At 37.0% G+C, this 12,843-nt stretch overlaps 1 protein-coding gene across 1 annotated transcript in view; it reads right to left on the minus strand.

Moving 5' to 3' along the window:
• LOC123760936 (zwei Ig domain protein zig-8-like) overlaps positions 1-12,843 on the minus strand; it is a 337,946-nt gene that overhangs the window by 46,408 nt on the left and 278,695 nt on the right. The window contains exon 4 of the mRNA XM_069331978.1: positions 12,072-12,204. Coding sequence (XP_069188079.1) covers positions 12,072-12,204 — 133 coding nt within the window. The remainder of the gene's footprint in view (positions 1-12,071; positions 12,205-12,843) is intronic.

The following is a 12,843-nucleotide window of genomic DNA, read 5'->3' on the forward strand; positions in this document are numbered from 1 at the left end:
TGGTCGAGGACCGGGCCGCGGGGACACTAAAGCCCCGAAATCATCTCAAGATAACCTCAAGAAGATATCTCGCAGTGCGGGCTAGTCCTGTGACCTGCAGGTCTGAAGGAAGTTTATCTACTACTACTGCTTGTATTGGACTAGTCGAAGATCCAAGTCTCACTAACACCTTGACTACTTGGTATTCATGAGGTCCACTATTAGTCAAGAACCCAGAGATATTCAGCCTCACACTTTTGGCAGGTTGTAATTTTAACTGCTCGACTAATTGTTGTGTGATGAAGGTTTTCTGTGATCCTTGATCAAAGAGACCTCTAGTGTTAACTCTAGATTTGCTGTCAATTAGTTTGAGTTGAGCTGTAGGCAGAGTGGTATGCCTGACTCAGTAGCAGAACTTATTCAAAGTCGATTTGGGTTTGACTGAGTTGTCAATGTTAGGTGGTTTAGACTCAGGCTTAATCTTATCATGAGTCTTCAACCTGTTAACCGTTATTCTCAATCCCTCGAACATTTGCTCGAGAGTGAGAAACTCGGTTTTATAGTGTGAGCAGATTTCTGCTAAGATATTTCGAGGTAATTTCCTCTGCAAAAGTAACTTGATAGACCATTCTGAGGCTGGTACATCAACTTTAGTACCTAAGGCCTTCACTAGAGACTCTACTTCTAGCCTGAAGCTTTGAAGTGAGTCTGGTCTGTTACTTGGTGCATTCAGATCCAGCAACTGGTAATAAAGGTTAGTTATACTCAACTCCTTGTTGCAATAGTTCAACTTTAGCAGTTTTATAGCTTCCTCATAATTATTCTCAGTGAGAGCTAGGTTATTTATGACCTGTTTAGCCTCCCCTTTGAGAAGACTAATCAGGTATGAGAATTTAGAAATCCTGTCAAGAGAAGTTCTGTGTATATGAACTTCAAATGAAGTCCAAAATGTGTCCCAATTTTCTTCATCCAGCCCTGCAAATGTAGGTAAGTCTAAAGTAGGTAGACGAACCTCAGGTAATTGATTACTGGATTGAGACATAGTATTATTTGCAGTAGATTTAGATTGTGTTACTATATTGGATAGTATGTCAAATTTATCTTGAGTCTCATCTTCATACTGAGAAATATCTGCTATAATTTGATCTATTTCCTCAGGATCAGTTTCATTGGCATTCAGTAGGTTGAAATAAGACTGGCTTGTAGATCTAACTTGATCAAATTTGAGATCAGCCACTCTCACTGATGTTTCTAGTCGATAGTAATCAATGGGAGTTGCTTTAGACAAGGTATCAGACTTATTAATTAGTCTAGTTAAATGACCTTTGAGGCCAATATAGGTTCTCCTTAATTGTTCAGGAGTAGCCATGGTGGCTTTAAGTCCAAATTTCATAGGACTTGAATAAGTGTTACTAATGAAGCTTGGGTACTTGCTCATTAGTTGACAAGTAATATTGAGTATAGCCTAAATTAATATGGCTAAATTACACACTGTACCTCACTCGAGGTTAAACGTACCTACCTAACAATAAGTAGCTAAGGATTTTGAGCAGTGCTTGAACTTCACCATTAACTTTCTTCCTGCTAGCTCATCTTTATCACCATTAGATGTAATGGTGATCATTCAGTAGCACTCAAAATGCATACACACAAATAATGAGTACACAAATAATTTATATGGATATACTCTAATCAGAGTTACCATAAAGTTTGAATCCCACCCTTGATAGGGTCAGCACAAGAATGTATAATGTATGTACTACTAACTAGTTCAAGACTAGTTGTAAGAATTTCTACCTAAGAAACAAGGAATTTATTTAGTCTGCATTTGTGCCAAATTCAGCACAATCACAGCCTAAATTCCTACCTAATAAAGGTTGGCATAGATTAATTTGTGGTGCAATAATGTGAATATATAGTTGTGCTGTGTTTTGGGGATTTTAAGATTTTATAGTTTATATAAAGGTGCACTTGCAAACACAGGTGAAAATGCAATTATGTACAATTAATTTGGCTTGCCAGCCACAGCCTTTTATGGTGGTTAATTGTGTTGATCAATTTGTCAACTACATGTGACCTAGACTCACCTGACAGGTGTACACCATCTCTTGCCAGGTTTTGCCTGTATGGTCTGGCTGTAAATTGAATGTAAGTGGCATCCAATCGTACTCTTTTCCTCAGCCTAAAGTTTATATATTTGGCAGCTCTTTTGGTAATATTCTGGACTCACTCCCCAATGATTATTATTACTCAGTTGGTGAGGTTCCATCAATGTGAACACTACTGAACTGCTAACAAGTTTAAATGAGGAAATTATTGTTTTAAGGTGATTAATTACCTCAGCTGGGTGTCGAGTAGGATGGATGTCATTACCACCTAAATAAATAATAGTTAGATGGTGAGGCCACTCTAACGCAGGTGTTAATGTGGAATTATTATAGAAGTTATGAGCTGTTGCTCCTGGTGACCTGAAGATTCTTACCTCAGTGTGAGGTATAGGTCTGAGTGTTGTGTGCAATTGACTGTGTCCCACGAGTGCTACTTTATACATGAGGTATAAGCAGCAAATAAATTGGTGTGAATTAGACTAACCTATGTGGTACACTGCCGGTAGCCACAATTAATAAAATGTGGTTAGTCTAGACTACTTCACATTGTGATTAGTTATGACTAATTAGTAATGTTAATTGGTATGTATCCGGTTCGTTAAGGACCATAATGTTGGGTTTCTGGGGCTTGACTCAGATATTCAATTATTTGATTATTGTATTTAAATACATCGACGGACCACCCACGTTTGAGAAAAGAGGGAAAACGAATAATAGTGATCATTAGAATGACACTAGAGAACCAGTGTCTATGGAAACTAATTAAATGAATAATCACTTGAAAATAATGAATAGACTGTATTATTAATTAATTAAAGTCAAAGCCTCAAATATCAACATTGGGGGGTATTTCTAGAAGTTCAAATATATCTAGGAACCAGTGTGGTTCGTCACTAGTTCATTGTTGAGTTAATAACATAGTAAATCTAAACTACAATAGATTCAAAGATATGATAACTCAAATTATGAATATTAAAGATTATGAATTACTGAGCAACAGTCAGAGCAAAACACATTAATTACCAAATCATCATTTATGGCAATAATTTATTCAATGTAAAGATCCTATATGAATTATATAGAAATCAGTAATAATATTAGATAAATTTGTACGAAAAAAATGTCTTAGCTGTAAGACGATTTCTGTAACGCCATTTCGTCATTCGTCCTCGTGGTCACAGATCCCAATAAAGAAAGAACCCGAGGTGAATATCACTAATGATGAGAAACAACTTGTCGACTCCTCGTATACACGCTGAAATCAGAGAAATTTAAGTAGCATTTGATTAGGCTACGATTTATTTCAAATTCTCATGAAAACGGAGAAATTGTTGAAATTCAACTAACGTTGTTTATTAGGTATCCTTGTTGTATAACGAGACTACTCACAAATATACAATCTAAGATGATGCATCAAATGAGAATGGTATACTTAACATGAGCGTATCAAATACTGAGGTCTGCCGAAACCGCGTCAGCCAGTCCCAGGCGTCCACTGCTGTGTACGTGTAATTACGGGTCGTGGCTTCAATTGTTGCCGCGTTATTAACTGGCCGGGCACTATAGAACACGTGGATAAGTAATTGTTAACTGTTAACCGGGTATCAACGTAATTCTTGTCGATAAAAACTCCCCAGTCACTACCACGTGTCTTGCCACTCTTCACACCAGGGATGCCTCGTGTACAATGGCGTCTCCACCTTCCCTCAACCCGTCTCTCGCATTCACCACAGAAATTATTAATCACGAATAATTCTTTTCTGCGCAATTATGGATGTAATACGTTAAAGAGAACTGAGTTGCAATTATAGGGACTTAAATATTATCATATTCTCGTTTAATGGTGTTAAACGAGAAATGGAGAAGATTTTATTCTCTCCATGGCATTCGGACGTAACAGATAAAACTGCTACTTGATAATAATTTCAGTTAATAACTCTCGGTTTTGGATTATTGGGAGTTATATTATCCGTAGGTAATTATTACACGGAATACTGATAATTTTAGAGAACCACATTCAATTCTCTAACACATTGGTAATAAACGTGTCTAACTAGACATTATCTGACACAATGTTGCTACTCGATTTCATGAGAATTGTAGCACTAATACACAGATGAAATGGTTTAATTTATGTTGACACAACCGTTAGTGAGATTAATAACTGCTGTAGTTAGTATATAATGATGATGTATTATAATACAATAATAGTTATTAGTGTTGGAAATTTCCAACTACAGTACCCCACACTCTCCCACAGTACCTCACATCCTCCCACTCTCCCACAGTACCTCACACCCTCCCACAGTACCACCCACTCTCCTACAGTACCTCCCACTCTCTCACAGTAACCAACAGCCTCACAGAGCAGAGAGGGGTAAAACTCTGATGTAAACTTTGAAAATAAAAATATCTTGCCGGAAGGTTTGAGGAAAAACTGTAAACTTTACCTCTGACGTATTTTTGTGGTCTATGACGACCGGTCACGATACTCAGGTTTACATCACCTTTCTCTTGGTGCTTCTTACCTTTTTACATTTTAGGAAAAAGGGAAGTTTTTTTTGTAAATATTGGATACCAAAATATAATTTATGTAATTTTTCGTGTTCAAGAATTTGGATGAACTTGTTCATAGTGATAATTTAGTGATTATTCTTTGAAAAAATAATTATAAAAGGTAATAAATTTTAAAATAAATAATAATCATACTGAGGCTGGTGTATGATGTGCTCAAACTATATATTGATATATTGGCTAATTAGCCTATTATCACGAATGTTGTAATTACTAGCTGATCTTTTGACCGTAAATTATTATATTTTGTGTATTGACACTGTATGTCATACATAACCTACTATATTATATTTCTGTATCAGAGTTGTATGCCATGTAATTTTGGATATATATTAGATGTCTACTCTTTAGCAGTAGCCTAATGTCATGTAACTGGAAAATCTGCTTGTATGCTTATTGTATGAAATGCTACATAAATGTTGTATAGGAAGTATTATGTGAACCATGATGGAGAATGTATACATTTAGGTCTCGCACATTACTCATTACTCATTACTACACATTACTCGCACATGTGTAATTTCCATTTCATTGTTGTTCCTTGCATTGTCCTTGTCATGACATTAAATGAAATTATGACTGAAGTGTATACCACCTGGACAAGCTTTTGATACACATGTTGTGTTTATATGTATGTATGTGTATATATATATATATATATATATATATATATATATATATATATACATATAAATATATATATATATATATATATATATATATATATATATATATATATATATATATATATATATATATATATATATATATATATATATATATATATATATATATATGTTTCATTGAATATGACCGCATATTCTGTATTTATTATTTTCTGGTTTAGGGCTTCTATCCCTCTAACTATTTTCTTAGCATCAGGGCTTAATTGGAATAGGAGTTCTCCAAAACTCATTTTCGTACTTTTAAGGTGAAGAAAAGAAGTGATTTACTATAGAGTGTATTACACTTATTTGTATAATTTGCACGACGTTTCGAACCTCCATGGTTCATTCTCAAGTGAACAGATCTTACAATACTAGTTGATTTTATACCCGCATTAGGTCAGGTGATAATACAATGAAGGTGAAAAACATGGGGGGATACATAAGGGATAAACATAGGGGCTGCAGAAGGCTTATTGGCCCATACGAGGCATCCCCTATCTAAACACAAAGATTAATCCAGTGTAATTGGCCTGTTATGTTGGACATTGTCTTCTGTGTTGGCATCGATATGTTCTTGTCTTGTCCTTACTCTCATGGTGGGTAGAGTAAATAGTTCCGTGATTTGGGTGTTCATGGTAGGTCGCTCTATTCTTATGTGAATTGCCTCAAGAATTTGTAATCTTCTTGAATCTTGGGTTTTGTCTATTATGCAAGTATTCTTGTTCAACATTTCTCTTGTTAGAGTAATGTCATGGGCTTGTCTCATGTGATTCCTAGGGGCACCAGATTGAAGATGGCATGTCAAACGCCTCGTCAGCTTGGTCGACGTCATACCTATGTACTTACATTGAAGGTTACATCCTTCGTGGGGGCAAGTGTACATGTATACAACGCTTGACTGCTGTAGAGGGTTCTCCGTCGGCTTCGGGCTGTTTTTGATAAGGAGTTCGGAAGTCTTCTTGGTTTTGTAGAATATTATCAGGTTACCTGATAATATTCCTGATAATACAAGCCCATGACATCAGGTTACCTGATAAAACATCTTCGAGTTTTTATACCTACATTTGGGTGAGGTGACATGTTACAATAGTTTTGGATGAGGTGAAAATAAACTTTTAACACAAGACAGGACACGAAACAATGAGTATTACAGGTAGGTAACTGCAGAAGGTCTATTTATATTGGCCCATATTTCTTGATGCTTCTATCTTTGATGATAGAACCCATATTTGATGATGCAGATGTCTGACATCAGGTACCTGTGTTTTTTACACAGGTACCTGATGTCAGACATCTGCAGGAGCTGAAGGAGGCATTTGAGCAGAATTCAGTGTTGCGTTTCACTTACGAGATGGAGAAGGATGGGAAGCTGCACTTTCTAGATGTAACAGTCATGGAAAGGAGCGGAAGTTCTCACACTGCAGTCTACACTAAGGAAACAAACATAGGAATGTGCCTGAATGCCAACAATGACTGCCCAGACAGGTACAAGAGGAGTGTTGTTAACGCTTATGTCGACCGTGCTCTCAGCCACAGCTCAGAATGGAAGCAAGTCGACGAAGAACTCTGTAGGGTAAGGCAGGTCCTAGTCAACAATGGCTTCTCCAATGGTTTCGTGGAAGACATCATAAGAAGGAAAGTGAAACGCCATGCAACCTCTGAAGAGACAACTAACACAATACCTATACCCCCTATTAGACTATTTGACAGGAACTTCTTTTCCACAGCCCATAAAACGGAGGAAAGGGTCCTGAAAGATATTGTTAGTAGAAACGTTATCCCTACAGACAAAAATCAGAAGATACAACTGACAATTTACTATAAAACCAGAAAAACGGCCAGCCTACTCATGAGAAACTCTCCAGACACAAAGCAGAACGCTTTAAAAGAGACCAACGTCGTCTATGCCTACAAATGCCCTCTTGGGGACTGTAAGCCTCAAAAAACTCAGTATATAGGCAAGACAACAACATCTCTTTCCAGGCGTTTAACGATGCATAAGCAACAGGGCTCCATTAAGGAACATATAGTCTCTTCCCACAATCAAACCATCACCAGAGAAATCTTAGCAAACAACACAGAAATCATCATAGATACAGCGATAGCAGGCGGCTTGACATCTGCGAGGCACTACACATCAAGAAGTCAACACCAGCAATCAACAGCCAATTAATGCACAACTATATTCTACCCACTTCAAGACTCCGCTCCAATATAGAAGCATCAAGAAATATGGGCCAATAAAAATAGGTCTTCTGCAGTTACCTACCTTTAATACCCATTGTTTCGTGTCCTGTCTTGTGTTAAAAGTTTATTTTCACCTCATCCAAAACTATTGTAACATGTCATCTCACCCAAATGTAGGTATAAAAACTCGAAGATGTTTAAGCTCTATTAAATTAAAGTTGTGTGTGTGTGTGTGTAAACTAAAGTCTTTGAAAATGTAATAAGTTTTACGAAACGCGCTCAAGTTTCGCGTCAGACTAGAAATAAAAATGAATTTTGGAGAATTGATTTTTGAATTACCATCAACAGTGAAAAAGAAACGTAAGAAAGATCGAGAAAATTCGTGTTAGAATTAATAATCTTACTTTTTCGGTCATATTTAATAATATATATATATATATATATATATATATATATATATATATATATATATATATTATTAAATATGACCGAAAAAGTAAGATTAATAATTCTAACACGAATTTTCTCGATCTTTCTTACGTTTCTTTTCACTGTTGATGGTAATTCAAAAATCAATTCTCCAAAATTCATATATATATATATTCATATATATTCATATATATATATATATATGTCGTACCTAGTACCAGAACGCACTTCTCAGCCTACTATGCAAGGCCCAATTTGCCTAATAAGTCAAGTTTTCATGAATTAATTGTCTTTCGACTATCTAACCTACCTAACCTAACCTAACTTTTTCGCCTACCTAACCTAACCTAACCTATGAATATAGGTTAGGTTAGGTTAGGTAGGGTTGGTTAGGTTCGGTCATATATCTACGTTAATGTTTACTCCAATAAAAAAAAAATGACCTCATACATAATGAAATGGGTAGCTTTATCATTTCATAAGAAAAAAATTAGAGAAAATATATTAATTCAGGAAAACTTGGCTTATTAGGCAAATCGGGCCTTGCATAGTAGGCTGAGAAGTGCGTTCTGGCTACTAGGTACGACATATATATATATATATATATATATATATATATATATATATATATATATATATATATATATATATATGTATATATATGTATATGTATATATATATATATATATATATATATATATATATATATATATATATATATATATATATATATATATGTATATATATATATATATATATATATATATATATATATATATATATATATATATATATATATATGTATATGTATATATATATATATGTCGTACCTAGTACCCAGAACGCACTTCTCAGCCTACTATGCAAGGCCTGATTTGCCTAATAAGCCAAGTTTTCCTCAATTAATATATTTTCTCAAATTTTTTTCTTATGAAATGATAAAGCTACCCATTTCATTATGTATGAGGTCAATTTTTTTTATTGGAGTTAAAATTAACGTAGATATATGACCGAACCTAACCAACCCTACCTAACCTAACCTAACCTATCTTTATAGGTTAGGTTAGGTTAGGTAGCCGAAAAAGTTAGGTTAGGTTAGGTTGGGTAGGTTAGGTCGTCGAAAAACAATTAATTCATGAAAACTTGGCTTATTAGGCAAATCGGGCCTTGCATAGTAGGCTGAGAAGTGCGTTCTGGCTACTAGGTACGACATATATATATATATATATATATATATATATATATATATATATATATATATATATATATATGTCGTACCTAATAGCCAGAATGCACTTCTCAGCCTACTATTCAAGGCCCGATTTGCCTAATAAGCCAAGTTTTCCTGAATTAATATATTTTTTCTAATTTTTTTCTTATGAAATGATAAAGCTACCCATTTCATTATGTATGAGGTCAATTTTTTTTTATTGGAGTTAAAATTAACGTAGATATATGACCGAACCTAACCAACCCTACCTAACCTAACCTAACCTATCTCTATCGGTTAGGTTAGGTTAGGTAGCAGAAAAAGTTAGGTTAGGTTAGGTTAGGTAGGTTAGGTAGTCGAAAAAACATTAATTCATGAAAACTTGGCTTATTAGGCAAATTGGGCCATGCATAGTTGGCTGAGAAGTGCGTTCTGGCTATTAGGTACGATATATATATATATATATATATATATATATATATATATATATATATATATATATATATATATATATATGTACTACCTCAGGCTACATGAAGGGGACCCTTAGCCTCGGTGGAAACCACACATAACGCTGTTTGTTTAGGTCGTCTCCAATACAGTTTCTGTGTGCTTGTCTCCTACCACCCCCATACAATATTTATATTGTATTGCATTCTTGTATACATATGTATAACGGCTGGCCGACGTCTTTGAAAGCCTCCCTTAACTCCCCCGCCCCCCCCCCCCCCCCCCTTGAGTACCGACTCGCGCCAGTGTTACCATGTCTTTCCAATATGAATTCTTTGTGCACATATTTTAATATCATGATAAAATCTGTAATGTACTTAATTATTGATATGTATTATTATGTAAGGTTGTGTATTATAATATATATTTAGTTATATATTGACTTAAAAGTTGTTGATCGAATTATGCCTGAATATGAGCTTTAGATATTTGAAAGTTGAGGGTCAGTTGACTCATAGAGATTGGGTAGTGTCGTACCCCGGGGAGCTTGGCTGAAGGCGCACTACTCTGATCATCTCAGGCGAGCTCATCTATGGCGTTATGGTCAGGGGATTGTGACCTTATTTGTGTTATTTGACTGTTAAGATGTTAGTCATGTTGATGTAATGTATTGCCATGGATCATTTCTACTGTTGTGAATCTTATATCAGGAGGTAGGTTTTTTATGTCTTAGTGAGGTGATATTCTGAGGAAGTTAAGTAATGTCAAGTGCTGTATATGATATTGTTTCCTCATACCTCACTTGTTATTGGTTGTGACACCACCACCTTGTATTGGCTTTAGCAGCATAATAGGCGCTAATGGCCCACGGCGACAGGATAGAGCCTGGTGTCAGCTAGTGTTGAGTGTATGCAGTTTCCAGAGTTGTTTTGTTGATCATGCCCAGTTGTTGATAAGCTGTCTAAAGTAATAGTGTGTGAGTTGGTAGATAGTTTTATTTTTTAATGTTATGTGGCCCATATTAATGCCCAGGAAACTGGAAGATTTTTTGCTAGCCTTTCACTCCTCTAGAATATTGATTAATATATGGCCAGGCTATGTTTTCAGTGATGCTGCGCTCCCTCTTAACATATAAATGGGGGCACTGACCGTGAGCTCATAACAGTCCTCTTGTTCGTGAAACTGCTGGTTTCAGGAATTCCTCTTTGTTAATTTGATAGATTCCTGTTTGTATTTAGTAAATTGTGATCTTATCACCTATTTTTCTTCTATTTTGGAATGTCTAACGCCTTGTGTGTGTGTGTGTGTGAGTGTGTGTGTGTGTGTGTGTGTGTGTGTGTGTGTGTGTGAGTGTGTGTGTGTGTGTGTGTGTGTGTGTGTGTGAGTGTGTGTGTGTGTGTGTGTGTGTGTGTGTGAGTGTGTGTGTGTGTGTGTGTGTGTGTGTGTGTGTGTGTGTGTGTGTGTGTGTGTGTGTATGTGTGTGTGTGTGTGTGTGTGTGTGTGTGTGTGTGTGTGTGTGTATGTGTGTGTGTGTGTGTGTGTGTGTGTATGTGTGTGTGTGTGTGTGTGAGTGTGTGTGTGTGTGTGTGTGTGTGTGTGTGTATGTGTGTGTGTGTGTGTGTGTGTGTGTGTGTGTGTGTGTGTGTGTGTGTGTGTATGTGTGTGTGTGTGTGTGTGTGTGTGTGTGTGTGTGTGTGTGTATGTGTGTGTGTGTGTGTGTGTGTGTGTATGTGTGTGTGTGTGTGTGTGTGTGTGTGTGTGTGTGTGTGTGTGTGTGTGTGTGTGTGTGTATGTGTGTGTGTGTGTGTGTGTGTGTGTGTGTGTGTGTGTGTATGTGTGTGTGTGTGTGTGTATGTGTGTGTGTGTGTGTGTGTGTGTGTGTACTCACCTAGTTGTACTCACCTAGTTGTGTTTGCGGGGGTTGAGCTCTGGCTCTTTGGTCCCGCCTCTCAACCGTCAATCAACAGGTGTACAGATTCCTGAGCCTATCGGGCTCTGTCATATCTACACTTGAAACTGTGTATGGAGTCAGCCTCCACCACATCACCCCCTAATGCATTCCATTTGTCAACCACTCTGACACTAAAAAAGTTCTTTCTAATATCTCTGTGGCTCATTTGGGCACTCAGTTTCCACCTGTGTCCCCTTGTGCGTGTTCCCCTTGTGTTAAATAGACTGTCTTTATCTACCCTATCAATCCCCTTCAGAATCTTGAATGTGGTGATCATGTCCCCCCTAACTCTTCTGTCTTCCAGCGAAGTGAGGTTTAATTCCCGTAGTGTGTGTGTATGTGTGTGTGTGTGTGTGTGTGTGTGTGTGTGTGTGTGTGTGTGTGTGTGTGTGTGTGTGTGTGTGTGTGCGTGCGTGTATGTGTGTCTCATAACTCACAAACATATGCCACAGTCTTAACAAGCCAGGTGTTATCCTCACAATGAGTGAGGCCACCAACCAGAGTGAGATACTGACCCTTGACAATGAGGAGGACAGGCCTGGTGATCTTGGGGTCAGAGTTGACCTGACACTCGTACCAGCCACCGTCCCCTGGCTGGGCGTACTTGATGTGTAGCGTCCACTCGTCCGTGTTCCCCGGGTGGAGCACCTGCCACACAACCTTACCATTATTATATATAACAATATTATCACAGGTAATAATGTGTAGCGTCCACTCGTCCGTGTTCCCCGGGTGGAGCACCTGCCACACAACCTTACCATTATTATATATAACAATATTATCACAGGTAATAATGTGTAGCGTCCACTCGTCCGTGTTCCCCGGGTGCAGCACCTGCCACACAACCTTACCATTATTATATATAACAATATTATCACAGGTAATAATGTGTAGCGTCCACTCGTCCGTGTTCCCCGGGTGCAGCACCTGCCACACAACCTTACCATTATTATATATAACAATATTATCACAGGTAATAATGTGTAGCGTCCACTCGTCCGTGTTCCCCGGGTGGACCACCTGCCACACAACCTTACCATTATTATATATAACAATATTATCACAGGTAATAATGTGAAGATCCACTAGGGCTGTGAGGTGGGCGCGAACCTGCGACCTTGGCATTGTCAAGTCGCATACTCTACCACTGGACCCCCCGAAACTTATCATTGATATATATCACGTTAATGTAATTACTGTGTATAAAAATTATTATTAATATTAAATCATACATATAATAATAATAGTTATAGGAAGAATGATAATATTACACCCATGATTCCCGTA

The sequence above is a fragment of the Procambarus clarkii genome, chromosome 3 (assembly GCF_040958095.1).
Source record: "Procambarus clarkii isolate CNS0578487 chromosome 3, FALCON_Pclarkii_2.0, whole genome shotgun sequence".
NCBI lineage: Eukaryota > Metazoa > Arthropoda > Malacostraca > Decapoda > Cambaridae > Procambarus > Procambarus clarkii.